Raw genomic sequence first — 18,416 nt, 5'->3', positions numbered from 1 at the left:
CCCAAATTTAATAGGGGAAAAACCATTGCACATGCAATTCTCAGTGGTCTGCAACCATGGGGGGCAGCCAGGTGGCTCAATCTGAGTCTTTCCCTGTGTACACTCTGAACCGATGAACATACCAGTGGAGCTCTCACACAGTTTGTACAGTTTAATCCCGTAAAGGGCATGTTTCATGGGAATATACCATTTAAAAATTAGCCTCCCTTGAATAGAAGGAGGGACTCTTCCAAAGATACAATTTTGCATGGGGGACATGTCTCTTCAAATTTATTCTGTAGGTGTTTGAGAAGGGGGACACAATTTGAAGAGTACCTACTGATGGTGGCAGGGAAAGTAGGCTAGCATTAATAGGGTCAGTGGACCAATATAAATTAATTCTAGGTTTAATCACCAGTCCCATCAGACGGGATAAACCCCATAATTTTCTTTTCAGTTAGATTAGTGGAGACCCATTTGTGCACCTTAGAATATGACCCCAGGTTGTCCCGATATTGTGCCATGTATTGCTGGGCTTACAAATTGGTCTGCATAACTCAATACTCAGTCATCAGTGATGAACTAGAAGGCAACAATTGGGGTCAGTCCAGTTGTGTTCACCCTGGCACCTGGTGTGCCAGAAAAAGGTGGAATTTGAGACTGGATGTTGTTAGGGGGAGGGTCCAAGCGTAGAGTGGCTGAAATCCACCACCCCTTGGTCCACGACCTACTGTACCCTGTTCTGGTAGGGGCTTCGGCTCAACGTCCATTGGCTCTTCTTCCTCACTACTGCTGGATTTCTCACTGGAGGAAGAGTCACTCTGTACATATTCAATACCAGAGTCAGGCACAAAATCTGAGTCAGACTCCCTGAAGAGGTCAGCAACAGCCTCTGCATTGAGCTGTTTTCTTGCCATTTCACAGAGTAAAACTTCAAAATTGAACAATAAAATAAAACACAAATAGATTAATGCCAATTTAAATATATATTTTTAAAATGAAGCAAATCATTTTAAATCAAATTGTTGGAAAAGCAGAAAAAAATTGGATCTGCAGTATTTATTGAAAAACCAACCCCCCAAAACCCTTAATTATTGTAAAATTGTATAATATTTAACCTAAAATGAAATTGAATAAATACTATTCAAACATAGTTTACAAAAAAGTAGTAGTGGGGAAAAGAAAAAAATAAATCTAAATGCAGAATAGGAAAACTATATATATATATTTTTTTAAAGCCTGTAATCACTGAGTTTACACCATGGGACAAAAAAAAAAAAAATTATTACTTGATGTGTTACAATGGTGTCATGTGATGACACCCAAGATCAGGAAGTATCAAACAAATGTAGTCACAGTAGGCCGATGTTATTGATAATTTTATGAAACACAGGTCAATAAAACAGCTACTAACCAAAGGTTAACTTTTTATTATTAATTTACATTGACAAGAAAACAAAAAATTACTGTTTTAAAAATTCAGGATGTTTCACAGTACAAGCCAAAGACTGCTTGCATTCAAATAGGCTGTAAATTATATTTCACAACTGCATCACAAATATATTTTGTCAGTGAAATATACAACACATACTACCACGCTCAAGTTCCAAAATTTAACTCACTGCTGCATCGACCCAAAAATGAATATCAATTCAAAGCAATGTGACGAAGGTCCACACATAAAAAAAGCTAATTCCAAAAAGCCATTATTTATTCTTCATTTCACAGCTTCATTTTTTGAAGAACAAACATATTAAAATTCTAATCCACAAGAAAAGTCACAAACATGTTTCAGCCAAAAAGCCTTCAGTGTGTATACACAGCTTCAATACCTCAATTTAAATACACTGAGTTTAATAGGCAATTATAGTTTAGTAAAGGGTTAGTTAATGGGCACCAACACAAATTATATTGGGTATATTGTGGATATTTGTTAGTGAATTTTAGCTTTGATTCTAAAACTGTTACCTCAGTGTAATATTATACAAAATAAACCATTCCTCAAATAGACTTACAGACATCAGTTAATTATCACTAACTAGCACTAACTCACAGGACGGCTAAGCTGTTTACCTGACAAATAACAAACACAGTTTTGCAAAAGGCTTGCCAAAGTACCTTTGACTATGCACAGATCAATCAGGTTTCAACCAGCAGAACGAAGAAGAAACTAACTGCTAACCTTAAATACTCTGCACCTGGCTCTAATTTACAATAATAGCCAGGTGCAGGTGATAATGAACAATTAAATAAATTAACCAAGTAAATAACACACACACATGTGCACCTGTGTTTGGCAGGGAGGATTTTAACCCCCTCCCTTATGGAGTTTGCTTTTATCTATTTATTACTTTTTAGCCACACCTGTTTCAGCTTTTAGGAGCCCTTGTACCTCTTATTAGAAAATCAATATTTGTTTACACCCCAGGGAATTTTGCACAGAAAAAAAAAAATATTAAAATTATGCGGTATCTCTTACAAGTATGTACAAAGCAACAAGAGTAGTGTGCAGTTGTATTGGGTTCTTCTCTCATACTGGATAGCAAAATACTAGCATAAGAACAAAAAAAAGTAAAAAATAATGGATATTTTTTATCATTTTTTCTTTCTAAATTCCAAGATTGAAATAAAGGAACACCAGCTCTTTGTTTGTCTTCCGAAAGAGAACGCCTCCGATCGGACAGGACAAGATTATACAGCGAGTTGCTGCACTCAGCATCAGCTGTATTTGTTACTGCATTTATGTATCTGAAAGCTAATGTTTTCAAATTAGGAAGACGGTCAGCTGTCGATGACCAAAACAAGTCAATGTCAATTTTGTGGCTCACATTGGGTGCCACACTGTACAAAGCAAAGAACATATTTTACCTTCTCTTTTGCTGATATATTTGCAACGTGGGACCTTTGTCATGGCACTTTCTGGTAAAATCACTCAGTCTTCTCTTGCTCCTCAGTGCGATCCAATATTTTTCTCTATCCTTCTCTGTTAACAGCGATATTATTTAATATTACGCTCCTATGCGTGGTGATACATTGTATGCGTAATTCCCCAGGGTGTATTTGCTGACATTTTAAAGAGCCTATGCCTGAAATGTTAATATCTGATAGGCACTGTATTAACTACTGCACTTGCTCTGTGTGCATTTTACTGCCAACAAGGGCAAAAACAGACACAAAAGCATGGTTGTTAGAATAGATTGCCTAAAAAAGTACTTAGATGGGGAAACGGTAAATCCTGGTTGGACACAGTAAACAAAAAAATAAAAAAATAACGCTCCAACTGTACCAGCTGGAAAAGTGAAGTAAAGCAGCAATAAAACAAAATGCTAAATGTATTACCTTTTTTGGCTAACAGGCATATCAAGTAAATATTTCAAGTCACAAACAAGTGCTTTTATTTAAAACAAAAACAAAAAAAAACAACAAAAACATTTATCCAGGATTGTATCAGGTTTTTATAATAACATTGACTGCTAGTAGAAATGTCTCCATGGTTACTGTAACTCACAGTATCAAGACTGCTGGTTGCCATGTGCAGCAGATGAAGCCTAAAGATGCTTTAGCTGACCTCAAGCCAGTAGGGTTTTAGAAACACAGTGTGAGGCATTGATGGTACTTGTATGTGTTTCAGCAAATATTATTAGTGTGTATGAAATTTGGCAGTGATGTTTAATCTTTTCATATCAGTAAATGAAGTTCAGTCATGGAGAATCCTTTGCTGGTGACATGGAGAAATACGTGGCTTTGGATTAACTGGGGGGGGGGGGGTATATTTTCAGGAGAGGCTGTATTTTTAGAAAAACCCAAATGTGATTAAATCATGAACAGTTGTGTCCACAATGACCTGTTGTTTCACAATTCAGTATTAGTCTTTCAGTATTAGTCTTTTAGTATCAGTCCACACAGATGTATAGTGCTCTTCTGGTTCTATTCACTGGATTTCTGTCCTATTTCTGACTTGCACTATTGCTCTGTTTCTTTACCTAACTAACTTTCAATAGACTCAGCTCTACACATAACTGTCTTTCACTATTGGCTGGTTTTTGACTACTGTTTGGTGGAAATTAATTTCAACTTGTTTTCAGATTGGACAATGCAGATAGTCAAAATATTACATCTGTTACATGTCTATTCCTTAAGAATTCCAGAACTTTCTAAATAATTCAGAGTGCTTGTGGATTCATTTAATACCATCTAGTAGTAACTGCTAGCATTTTTGTGCCCCAAGCCACAGGCGAGAGGGAACTGCTGATTTTATTTATTTTTTATGACTGGATTAACCTTGTTTGTTGAGTACCCTTAAAAACATACAAACCACAAACAGCATTTCATATTGCAAGGAGGAAAATGAGCATTTTTACTTCATGTTTGCTGTTAAGTTATCTGCTGGACGTTGTTAGTGAGTTGAAAAGTCAAGCAGCTAGTTAAGCATAGTTGAGCTTCTTGTTATTACTGAAACAGGAACGATACATTGCATAACATTCTCAAATGCAGCAGTAATTAAATCTAAATATATTTACTTTATCATACTTTTTTTTTTAATATCTGTTTAAACTGTAAAATATTTGCTAATAAGTTTAGGCATGCCTTTACATAAAACATAGTGGAATTATATTATTTATACAGTTACACTTAGTCTTGGTTCAGTATTTATAATTCTTCCTAATTCTTGCCCTTGTATTCAGGTCAAATCAGAAGAACCACCACCAAGTCAAACACCTGAACCCGAACTGGTTGATGATAATGAAGTTTTTGGTATGTAATTCAATTATGTGTTAAAAACTGATACCTATGTTACATTGCACTGTGAATCCTTACCAGAGCATAACTAGAAACTTTAATATTGATAAACTGCATAATTGTAAACCTGGATATTTTTTTTAAATGATCTTTTACAGTATTGAGCCCTAGGTGTTACTCATCCATAACTACGAACAGTCAATCATAGATTCCAGTGGAAACATTTAATTTAAAGCAAATGCAAAGCTGCTGGTGCCTTTTCTAAAATTAATTATTTGTATGGTATACCACTAGAAAGAAACAACCCCTAATTGTAACTAATTCATTGTTGAAAGCACTGTGAAACCGAGCAATAATAAATAGACTTCTCGATTAGCTCTGATTCTGGACTAAATTGCACATTTAATCAAGATTAATGAAAAGTTAATTTCATGAACAAGGTTTCAAATACTTCCGGAGTATGGTAGTTCTTGACTAAAAAAGTTTCACGAATGTACATTAGATGTCGTCTAAAACTATATGGGGGCTTAACTTAAACTTGTAAGGTGGTAGGTTTAAATTTAGATTAAATCCAGTTTGTCCTCAGTACCTGAAGAACATGGAGTACTTGGACTTTGTTAATGATCACAGGCGTGTTCCAGTAAGGCGAGAGAGAAGAATACTGCTAGACAGAAGTGATCCAATTAACTATTACCATGATATTAACTTCCATGATCATTTTTAAAGATGCATGCATCTCTTCGGGGGAAGCCTCTTCCTGCTGGTTTGGTCACCTTAACCCTCTGAGTGGTATGAATGTACCGGCACATTCGCTGTTGTCTGGTCCCCAGGGAGTATGCATGTACCAGTACGCTCTGCAACTTTAACTTTAATTACTGAGCCTACAAAACCCCTGATCACATGATATTGTAACACAAGGTTTCTGTAACATATTTTATTGGTCCCTTGCAACCTCTGCCAGATATTGACTGAATTACATATAATTATCCCAGTCACAAAAATGTCAATAGTGTTTGTAAACCGGCGAAAATTGCTCAGTGAGAAAGAAGTATTAGTAATAATACTGAATTCAGATTCCGATTTAAATTCAAATACATACAATTCTTCCGCTGAATCGGATGTCTGCAAGTGTGTCAGTGAAGACATAAACAAAGAATATTTACCACCATCAAGTGACAGCGAAGAGGCGGCGCCAAGCCATGTGCATTGCTCCATGCTCAAGGAGTGTCATACGCTGAAGCATTAGACACTCTCACTCTCTCTGCCCCCACAACCTGTTCACCCGGATATGATTTATTCATGTCTCTCTCTGTCTTTATTGTTTATTGCCTACATGTTATTATTTAGTCGAAACCTTTCCTCATGACTAAATAAAAATATATATTTATTGGTTTTATTTATTTACGGTAAAAATAATTTGTCTGTATTTCGTCAGTATTAATTACTACATTTAGCTTTCAACTGGTTTGTGTGCTGTACTGTAATAATCAAGCACATGCAGCAGACAGAAAAAACAAAACAAAACCAAAAAAAAACTCACTCCTGTAGGTCAGGCAGTGCATTTTAGAACTCACTACTCAAAGGGTTAAGGTTTTTGGCTACTGGAAATTTTCATTAGGAAACTGGGGATTTATTGGTTGTCAGTGAATCAACCGTATGCAGAATAGCCCATAAAGTTTGCTATGCCTTATGTCAGCTGAAACCTAGATACATTCATTTCCCAGATGCTGCTGAACAAGACATTTACAAAGTACAGTTCTATGAATATGGGAACTTCCCTGGTGTTGTTAGCTGTATAGATGGGTGTCCCATTCCCATCAAGCGCCTGTCAATGCCAGATTATGAGGAGTACAGAAACTGAAAAAGAAATGGTTTTCTATCAATGTCAAAGGTGTGTGCACCCCAAAGTTATTGTTTTCAAACATTCTTGCTCGGTGGAAAGGTGCAACTCACGACCTCAAGAATTTTCCAGAATTCTTCCCTGTATGCACATTTTGAAAGAGCAGAACATGGTAGCATTTTCCTTGGTGACAGTGGCTATGCACAGACCAATTTTTTATTCACCACCAACCTCATTGTAGCAGAACTTTCCCAACAATGATACAACCAAGCTCACATCCATAAAACAAACCTTGTGTCGCTTCCAGTGTCTACGAAAGACATTGTTGAAAGTGTATTGTTCTCATTGCCACAGCTGTGCTGCACAATTTTTTGAAACAACAATGCGACCCAGACCCCCCCCCCCCCCCCCCCCCCCCCCCCCCCCCCCCCCCCCCCCCCCCCCCCCCCCCCCCCCCCCCCCCCCCCCCCCCCCCCCCCCCGATTGAAGAAGAGGATGACATTGCTGTTCCAACTATTGTAGCAGACCACAGCAACAGAAATGCACTGGCCTATAGGGATGCTTTTGTTCTTGAAAACATTTCCAGTTATGTTGACAAATATTTAATACTGTGTGTGGTGTAACAGTGTAATTCAAACAAGAAACATGGTTTTCGGTAAACGTATTATTTATGAACATTTATTAAGTTTAACATATTGTTCCTCCAAACTCGAGCAGGTGCTCTCTCTCTACATTCTTCATTATCTGCGTGGCGCATCTTTCTTTCTTCCTCCTTCATGGCCACTTCAATGGTTAATATTTTCATTTTCATTGCATGCTCTTCTTTGAGATATTTCAATTTGCATTGAGGAAATTCAATTGCAAGCTTTTCATGGGGAGTCCTTTGGCCCATTTTTTCTCAGATCTCAAATTGTTTTTCAGTTACAGTCAATTCAAAAAGTTCATAATGCCAGCCTGACTGCCTGCATAATCAGTACAGTTTAACAATGGAAACCATCGCAAGTAATTGTATGGATTATTATTTGCAAAGGAAATTAATTTAGATTGATGTGAAGAAAGAAATAGAGTGTGAAAGTGAATTACAGTTGTATGGTGGAGGCTAGTGAGATTTTGCTATGTCCCTTATTATTATTATTATTATTATTATTATTATTATTATTATTATTATTATTATATTATTATTATTATTATTGTTGTTTTGTTCTTTGAATATAATATAAAAAAAAATGTTCATAAGGAGCCCATAAGTGTTCCTTATGTTTGCATGAAAGACAGAAAAAAATTCATTGTCAGTTCTTGTCCATTATATTTTGCTATTAAACTCTTTCACGGTTTGACGTTGTTCTGTGAAAAATGTGTTACATTTACTAAAATGAAAAAAATAAAAATGTTTTTAAAAAGACCAAATTCCCACTGGGCTGTTTTTTTTTTTTTTTTTTTTTTATATAGATTCTTTTTTTTTTTTAAGTATTACTATGGATGACAGCCCCTTACGATCATTACCTTAAAAAAGTTCACGGATTAATCTAACGATTTTATTCTACCAGTTAAAATGCCCATAAATTAACCGATCAATTTTTTGTTTTTTTTATTGAGCGACAGACCTAATTTAAACTGCTCAGACTGAATTAAAAGCAGATAAATGGTTTGATTATATCATATTTATTTAAAATCAGCTGTAATTTGTTTTCGCTTGTTGGCTATACATTTCATCTGGGGGGGAAAAAAAACAGTAAAATGTGACTCCGTTCTTTTGCTATTGTTATTAGGATAACCAGATTTTCAAAGCTCAAAAACATGTTTTGAAGTAATTTCTAAGACTAATTAAACCATTTAAATATAGACTATTTAATGGTTATCAAAATAGCCATCCTCTCAGTGATTTTTTTTATTTATTTATTTTTTTTAAAGCAGCTAGCTAATTTCAGTGCACTCCCGTGTGTATAGTTTGTGGCTAATTAGTTTAACTTGCCATATTGTGTTGTATACATATTGATACTTTTTATCGATAATAATAATAATTATAATATTATAATAATAATAGTAATACATTTAAATTAATTCTGTAAATCGTCATTAAAAATACATTTATGTTTTGGCTTTTTTTACTTACTGTGTCAGGCTGTATTTATTGATTGTTGATGTGGTTTAACTTGGTGGATTCAGATGCTTGCAACCGCTCACCACTCTGCCTACTGTCTTTGCTAAATCCAGCCAGAACTGAACACCTACAAAATTACTGTATTATACATTATTGTAGATTCATATTGAATATAAACTAAATGAAAACGCATGGAGCACTGAGGAATACGTATGTATGTGCTAATCGCTTTATAGTAACAGTGTTATTACCCTAGTACCTTTTTTAATTTAATTTTTGTTTTCACTGCAAGTGCTATAAACTATCGTAAGGGCCAGACTACAGGGGTCCTTGGTGCACAGTGAACCGAGGACACTCTGGCCGACCTAAGCCCTCCCCACCCGGGCGGTGCTGGGAGTGCCTCTCCACGGTCGGCAGTGGAATAGCCTAGACTCAGACCGGCGACGCCCAGGCTATAGGGCGCATCCTGCACTCGCGCAGAGCGCCTTTACTGGATGTGCCACTCAGGTGATAGATTAGCTTTTTTAAACTGAATTATAAACTGTGTTTCTCTTTAATCAAATATACAAATATGTTATATTTAGAATTTCTTCTGTTTTGTCCTGTACAGCGCTCTGATTTACTTTTTGTATGAAAGGCGCTATGTTAAGTATTGATTGATTGATTGTATAATAACAATGATTAAAGATAAGATACTGTAAGTAAATCAATAAATCCTGTCCTGATCACTCGTTTTGTCACCAAACTCAATAATCTGATCCAAGTCATTATTTTATTACTATAACATCTCAAAAAGCTTTGCAAATATCTGTGACATTCTTTGAGCGCTGGATCCAGAAGCAGCTATCTCCTTTGTTTATGTCCGTGTTTTCTCTGTAGTGCATGGATCTATGAGATACGCCCTTTTTTCTTTTTTTTTTCGGCTTCATTCGGCTCCTATCAGTCTCACTCGGCCATTGAAAGATTTTCTTGGCTTTTTCCGGAGAAAAAATGACTAGAGACCGGTGCTTTATGAAAATTGCAATGTTGGACCTGGTCCGACATACGACCGCAAAGGGTTAAACTGTAAACACTTCCAGACTTTTGATATTTAAACAGTAGGTTGACATTTGTTAGGTGGTGTCTGTAAAAAGGCAGTGATTTATTTATTTATTTTTGCACATTTGGCAATTATAATTTCCAAAAGCTGTCTAGAAACTACAGTTTGGGAAAGGGGTATGGAGATGTGGCAAAGTGATTAACAGTGTTCCAGTGAAAGTAATGCAGCAGTGATTTAATAAACAGACAGACAATGATAATCCAGGTGCAGTGTTGTTTAATGTTTTTTTAAATCCAATGGCCTGATGACAAAACAACAGTGAATAATAACAATGGTAATGAAGCAATACAGTGGCGTGTATTGCTTGTTTGTAACCTGTAGGTTGGCCCCGAAATAATAACAGTCCCGTTTCAGTTCATCCACACGTAACACATACACAAATACCAGTCCACAGTGCATGCTCTAGTGCTTGTGGTGAATATAGTTCTTTATTGCAAATAAAGTGCAGTGTCGTTGATCCGGGTTTAGTGCTGGCCTTTTGCGACAGCTCTGGATCATGTTAGCTGTCCAAATAATTACAAACAGTATTATTAACGACAAACAAAACACTGACGTTTCACAACACAGATTCTGGTCATTTCATTTAACCATTCACCAAGGAACAGATCACATCACTACATCCCCATTATATATTGTCAACCATGACCCCTTGGTTAACTAGTGCACTCGCTCCTCCAATCCGCCGATGCCACATCGTTTTCTGTCCGGGTCAATGATTTAGTGTACCATAGCTCTGTCCCCTTTCTAGATGGCCGACTTCCACCTAACCCTGGGAATGAATTGTTGGGCCACCCAGTCCAGGGTACTCTGTTCCCTTTACACTGCGCTCTCTCAGGTCGGGAGGGAGATCTAACACTAATAATCATTCAATATCTGTCACAGGAGCCTGTTACTTACTTCCTTTAATTCAAAAGTAGTTCTATGTGTAGTTGCACAATGTCAAGAAATTTTATGTACAGATTCACTAATACTAGCAAGTAATCCTAATGACAGGACTTTTATAATGTGGGCAGTTTTGCCTAATGGTGCAACTTGAAGGTAACTACTCTAATCATTGCCTTCAGCCTATTATTTTCTACAGAGTACATCCTCACGCAGTTCGATGTATAATATATTGTGGAACAGAAGCAAAGTGATCTCAAGAGTCTAAACTACAGGATGATTGGAACTGTAGGCTGTAGAGTTTTTTTTTTTTTTATTAAGGGTTACTAGGCAACGTCATGAAGCACCGATAAGGGGAGGGGGTAACAGGTGTCTGTTCTCAGCTTTGTACATTTACAGTTTATTGTACTATAGGAAAGGCTTTGAGAGAAAGAGAGATTTTTTTTTTTTTTTTTTTTTATCTGACAAACCTTGAGGGTAAATATGACATTCTACATGGAGGAACAGCCGATAATTTATTTATACATTCTTACACAGCAGTCTTTTAAAAAAAAAAAAAAAAAAAAACTCAACCTACCTACAAAAGGCTTTCATTTAGATTCAGCAATGTATTTCAAGTTTCAAAACAAACCCAAAATGAAAAAAAAAAAAAAAAAACCTTGGGACTGGATACTAGACAAAGGTGTCAAATGTTCCAGTTTTATTATTGACAATGGCATCTTTTTAAAATGTCTCTCATCTCAAACTTGCATTTTTTTATACTGTATATAGTACAAGTTATATTAGGCATTTTGTTGTGATAATATAGCATGTTTACCATACAGTACTTCTGTCTATTGCTATGCTTGGCTTGTCTTGCCTACACTTCGCTGTGATTTTTCATCTTTTATAAAGGTTGTATAATAAAATAGTACTGGCCGTTGCCTGATCACAAGTTACAAGTTTCCAGGCAAACTTACAGGATGCTGCATGAATTATGAAGGGATCTCATATTTGCAGTTAAGACACATAGCATTTTAACACATTGAAATGGACACCGCCACGAAAAAAAAAAGTCATACAGATATATAAATGTTGATTCATGCATGTCAAATGCGCAATGTTCAATTACAGTTTATGGACTTTCTAAATAAAGTAACATTGTAAAATGTGAATTTTGATTATAAAATCCTACTGCAGTATTTCTTATACCTTTTTTTGTGTCTGTAGTTTAACAAAACTTTCACCACATCAGTCGAAGCCTGACGTGTGTTATGCATAAAAGGTACTGTTTTGGTATGGTGGTAGAAGCTGTTACTATGTAATTGTGTTTTTTTTGGATTCATATGGTATTTCCATGATCATGATGGGGGCAGTACAAGCACATCATTCACCTTTTCCTCATTTGCATAGACTTCAACTGATTCATAAAACAATGTGATAAAAGTAAATGGTTTTACTGAAAAAAAAAAATACCACAACCTCTGACAGTAATATTATAGGCTTCTCAATTGGAAACGTTTTAAAATTTTATTCTATTTTCGTTTGCTTGATTTTTGTAGAAAATTGTCAAGCATTCACCAAACACCAGCAGTCATGCTTTCATGTTTTAGTCACAAAAAATGTATTTTGGTAGAAGATTCAATAACAAGAAGAGAGACAATTCCTGGTCAAAGCAAATGCTATGCAGCCATAGGTCTTTGTCAGTGTGTCACAGACAAATCCTTTGTGAGACCAACCATTCTACCATGGGCAATTTATGTTTAAGGTAATAAAGGTAATTTATTTCTGACTGTAACGTGGGTATATAAAGCACCATACTAGTTTTTTTGTTTTCAAGAAAAGCAGACTTTTCTTCTGTGGCTTGGGTAGTGCACCAGGAATGGGGTGCGTTATTAGTAACCCACCCTGTTCCTGGTAACATTTCAGTAATACAGAATCAGACACACACACACACACAAAAACATAATGATGATTGGGAGTAAATAGCTTTAAGAACCTAGCCATGGTGCCTTAATAGGTCCGTATCCTGGTTAAATAAAAAATAACTGAATTGAATACAACAATGTTTGTTGGAATAGAGTAAAGATACAGCAGCATCTGACAATCAGATCTCTTCCTGGCAGTCCCTTCATGTTCATACTTAAAAGGTTTGTGGCAGTGGCACAAATTGGCAATAATTGCTGAGGAGTCTCATCCTACCATGTGTAACTGCAGCAGTTTGTCAACTGAGATTGATTTAAAAAAAAAATATATATATATATATATATATATATATATATATATATATATATATATATATATATATATCAGTTTTCCAGCCGTCCATCTTGAGTGGCTCATTTGGAATGCAGCCATCTAGCTGTTTGACTGTGCTCCTATCCCCCAGGTGTCTAGGCTAGACATTAGTTCAAATTAAAGCACGCCTTGAGTTCTTGGCGAGCAGGACTGCTGAAGAGTAGTTTGTCATGCTGGGCAGAGCATACCCTGGATTTGTTTCATGCTTTGTCAGTGCAGAGCCAGACAGCAGACCAGATTGCTGCTTGAATGCTAGGTGGTGTACATCTCTGGCTGTTAGTAAAGTCAGATATCTGATGCTCAAGCTTGCTTACTGTAGCAGGAGATGAAACACAAAGGCTTGGTCCCTACTCATTTAGTTTATAAGGTTTTGTTCATGAACTAATTTAAATTCATATAACCTTTCATAACCTAGTGTTATAATAGTGCTGATGGAAATCGCGAAAGGCTGGAAAAATGTGTCACAAGGGTAGAATGACACTGCATTATTTTTTACATACCAATGGCTTTAACCCGTATGCATTTATTTTAATGATCAGATTACCATGGTGCCAGATTTGTACCAGTGTGCGTCTGTATCAGTGCCACCATGCAATATGTTTTACTCAACTTTACCATTCAACCTGTTACCACTGCTGGTAATTGTGTGTGCTAATGGTTCTGATTAAGTTTAATGGTATTATATCTTTTTTTGCAAGGACTTACAGGTTATATGTAACTGAAGTAAGGGGAAATTGAGATTAACTATTGGCCAGCTTTGTATGGATAATTAATTACATGATTGTATGCATTTATTTGTGAGGAGGAAAGCCCATATACCCTGGCACAACAATCTAGAAAATATTACCTTGCAAGTGATGATTGTTGGTCAGAATAGAAATTTTGACTAGCCTAGCCATTGCCACTGTATTAGCATGCCACAATATTAACAATTGTGCTTTGAAAGTTAGAAGAGAGGAAATAAGCTATTCCAGAAGAGAATGCACAGAAACACTGTGCATGGGGAATGTTGTACCCCCACAGTGCAGACATTGTGGGAATAAACAGATAAGAAATCATGTAGAACTTCTCCTTCGCCTATTGAGTTACTTATCATTTCCCTAAGTGTGTGGGACATAGGAAAACATAAAACTCCTTTTTTAAATTTATTTTTTATTATCCTTGGCAAAAAAAAAAACAACACTAGAAATGGGAAGTTACTTGTACGTTAGATTGACCGATACATCAAAATGGAAACAGTTTTACTTCCAGTTCTCTTTTAAATGCTGCTTTCTTTGGCTTCTTCCATTCCCTTACTCCACCAGCAGGCTCCCGGATCTCATCAATCAGGGAGTGTCACTAGAGTTCGTCTGGAGTGCAGCGCCTAGTTAGTACAGTGAAGCCCCAACTTGTTACAGTATCTATGATATTACTAATATATCAGAGTTTTAATGTGGACAGGCTAGTAGCTTTGTACATGTTTTATGAATATATTCTGGATAAGAGCTGTCCACCTTAGAGTGGACTGAATTTTCATTCTTAGCTTCACACACATGTAGTGCAGAGTGTTTTTTTTTTTTTTTTTTTTTTTTTTTTTTTTTAAACCTTCTTTGACTTGACATACTATTGGTATATGCGTTTTGTTTAGTTATCATCCCTTGATATGTGTTCCTACTCATCATGTAATACTATTTCTATATTTTCAGCATGTTTAATAAACATTTTAACTTTGGGACTATCTCTGAGCGAGCCTACTCGAGGTGGGTTTTTTGTAATCAAGGCCATTATAAAAAGGACCACTTGGGGTGTGCATCAGTAATTTCTTGACCTGTTTTTTTTTTTTTTTATTTTTTTATTAATTAAACGATATTCTGCTACCAGCTGTGCAAATATAATGAATTGTTTAATAAATAAGTTTAAATTATTTTAAGTGCACTTTTAAAATACAGTTTAAATTATTTTAAGTGTGCTTTTAATTACAGTACAGAAACAAAAACTAAAGCTTTATATGAAATAATAATCCTCTATTTTTCCTAGGTGGTATAGAAAGATAGTCACCATTTACCTTTTTGTTCAAATTACCTGTATACATTTAAAAATTACAAACACAGTGTACTCTTTGTAGAACATACAGCGAATATGTGAGCCACACAAGTTTCTGAAAACCTGAATTGCGGAAGTCTAGCACCTACACACAAACATTTTAAAACGTTCACTTCTGATTGGATAGCTGTGGAAGAAGCTGATCTTCTATTGGTTACAAAGAAACCCAGAAATGGCTGCCAGGAAAGCCTCTGGCAATGCACAGACTAATCTTTTAAACTTAAGGTATTTACGTTTTTTTTTTTTTTGTAAACTAGCAAATAACTGGTGCTGCTTTCTTAATGCATGAACCTGACATTTAAATGCTGTAATCTAGTGAAGTTACAACAACCAAAAAAATAAACACCAGTCACTAAGTTATTAGCAGATTAGAAAAAAGTTGTGCTGTCTAATTTATCAAATTATTTATCAAGTCAACTTTGTGGTCAAGCTTGTACAGTACTTGTTAGGATGTTTAAAAATAAATAATAAAAATAAAAAAAGTTGAAGTTAAGTTAGATTTTAGTGTTGCTAATTTATTTATTTTTTATTTTTTTACCAGATTTGATCAGAAGCGATATTAGTTATTTATTGGACATGTAATCAGTAATTGAGTCACTGTTAAATAAAACCAAAATCCTACAAGTTATATTCTATTTTATGTGTGTGTGTGTTTTGCAACAGGGAGGGGGCAAGTTGATTTTTAAGGACAAGTAGATTTTTCTAGCATTTTGTCCCTTTGTAATTTTTTTTTTTTTCATAAGTTGCACACCCCTGACACAGTATACACGACATCTGCCAATGACTGTTATATTAAATGCAGAATGTTATGAAATATACTTTAAGTGGCATTGCATTGGTGTTGCCTCTTTTTTGTATGGTTAAATTTCAGCAGAAGTATTGTGTCACTGCAATACATTGCATCCTGTGTGTAGTGGCCTTTATTTAGTATTCAGTCGGGCACTGTCGTTAAACAAAATGTTCAGTACATACACAAGATACAGTTCACTGTCTGTGTAGACTCCTGGCTCCTCTGTGCTGGCATCCCCAGCACAACCAAACCTCTCAACCACACACTCCACTTATATACAGCAAACTCCACCTGAATCTGTCCTGTACCCATCCCTAGGAAACAGGTGCAACTAATAAGACAGTAACTTAGAAAAAATGGCGTCTGAAGCACATGTACGTTTAAACCTCTACCAAGATGGCTGCCACAACCGGACGTTAGACTTAGGTCCGGAACATCTTGGTGAGGGTGGGAGTCATCAAACACCTCACCGCCACTGGTTGGGAGACCAGACTTTACCCCTGAACAAGAGAGAATGCTTTACCCTGCCACAATAATCATTTATAATGCATTTGCATATGACTAAAGTGATTTCTACTTACTTTTCTAATGAACTTGTGCTCTGTGTTAAATTAAGTGGCACATGATCATGGTATCTTAAGAGTTAAAAAATGGAATGAAATGAAATTGTCCTTAAAGCTAATGAGTTCAGAATAATGGCCTCTTTTCAGAATGGATTTACTCGGAATGGATTAGTTTTCTTTACCTTTCCATGTGTATTGGCTAGGAAACAAACACAGACATTTTGTGAAGCATGGGTTAAGCCCCTTAACCGCACTAAGTAATTATTTTATAGTAATACTTGTAAAAAAGGGATTCAAATACCAGCATTATCTGTGAAGACATTGAAAACCTGTGTTGGTACTAGATTAATGAAGTATACTGAAGTATATTTTATTGATAATGCTGTTGGGTGCAAGTACACTTTATACCAACCCTGTTATATTATCCTTTGCTGATGATGTAGTGAGGCACCTCTACATCCATATGTTACTTTCAAATGTTATAAAATATTGCTTATCCAATTGTGGTGAAACTTGGTAGGGACATTATTTCGCTCAAGTTATTGAGGGTGTCAGAATCCGTGGATATACATGTACAGTATGAACATTGAGTATCTTACTGCAGTGATTCTGTAAATTGCCAAAGGGCAATGATATAACACTCACGTTGACATTTTAAAAAATAGCTTGACTTCTTTACTTTTTAAAAGTATACTCCAGAGTTTGTGAATATTTGTAATTGTGAACAGCCTGCTAATGGTTCTAAAGGTTTCTTCAGCAAAAACACCAGTAATAAGCCAAATGAACTGCCTTTACAATCTGGCTCCTGGGCTGCTCAGCCCAGAAATTTCACAGTCCTTGTATTTTACTGATAATAACAGGTGTCCCGTGATGATTATTTCACAAAAAAAAAGAGAGAAGTGCGCATCCATTCCTGTCTGAAATCGGTCTGGTCTGTTTATCTCTCGAAGAGGTTTCTGGTTCTGTTTAATTGGGAATCATTCTGGTAGAAAACAAAAAAGTCCCTGCTGAGAGCGATGCAGTAAAAAAAAAAAAAAGCCGGGGGTAAAGGGCTTCCTATCTCAACTGTGCAAATGCACTGTGCTAAAGCAGGTAGGAATAATGTTGCACATGCGTTTTCTTAATTACACCAAATAACTGTGTAGCTTTGGTAATAGGTAAGTGATACCCCTTGTGCAATTCATCAATTACTTTTATTAGAGGAGTCAGCATTGAGTGGCTTCATAGAAATTAACTGTCCTTTATGGTATTAAAAGCTTAGAGTATGAAACACTCCTTGCATTGCATTTTCCGCCAGTAGCTACCACTAACTGGTACAAGCACTGGTACTGTTTAAGCAAATCACTAGCGTTGCTGCTCAAAAGCAGATATTGTTGCAGGGGTCATCTATCACTGCTGCTGTTTGCTACAGTTTGACACCATTGTTCTTGGCAATGTATTAAGTCACTCCCAGAGCAATGGGTTTCATGGCTTCAGAGAATATAAGCTTTTCTCCTCGCACTCATCTCTAGCCAAGCCTCTTAAAGTGAAACTAGCCTACTTATCTAACTATATTTCACTTTTTAGGGGGTTATATGTAAGGTATATTTCAGTAAAACTCTTGATTTTACTCATTAAAAAAAAAAAAAAAAGTTCAATCTCTCGCTTAATTAATCAATTTAGTAGTCATTTCCATTTACAACAACTTGGAAGCAGCTGTAATCAGCACTAATAGCTTTATACTGGTCATGCAGGAGACTAATACTGGTCCTGGTTATCAAAAAATAACAACTTAAAAACTCTTTAAAATCCTTGTAATTTGGCAAAAGTGATTTGGCAAGTATTGCCTGCAGAAAATATATGTTGGGATTTTATATGCCAATTTTTTTGGCCTTTTCTGTATTATTATTATTATTATTATTATTATTATTATTATTATTATTATTATTTTATTATTATTATTATTATTATTAATAAATGTGCATCTACTGGGTTAATTTCCAAGCATTACGCCTTACATTTAAAGAAAGTACACAGAGGATAAAGGATCAGCATACCTGAGTTGGCACGTCTTGTGCTGCATG

The 18,416-nt window shown here is 35.8% G+C and overlaps 1 protein-coding gene across 1 annotated transcript in view; it reads left to right on the top strand.

The window, feature by feature from the left end:
* LOC121313326 (myelin basic protein-like) overlaps positions 1-18,416 on the top strand; it is a 96,985-nt gene that overhangs the window by 35,395 nt on the left and 43,174 nt on the right. Inside the window, 1 exon segment of the mRNA XM_041245734.1 lies at positions 4,665-4,734. Within this exon segment, the coding sequence (XP_041101668.1) occupies positions 4,665-4,734 (70 nt within the window).

Source organism: Polyodon spathula, chromosome 3, assembly GCF_017654505.1.
Source record: "Polyodon spathula isolate WHYD16114869_AA chromosome 3, ASM1765450v1, whole genome shotgun sequence".
NCBI classification, from domain to species: domain Eukaryota; kingdom Metazoa; phylum Chordata; class Actinopteri; order Acipenseriformes; family Polyodontidae; genus Polyodon; species Polyodon spathula.
This window is presented reverse-complemented; position numbering and strand designations above follow the sequence as displayed.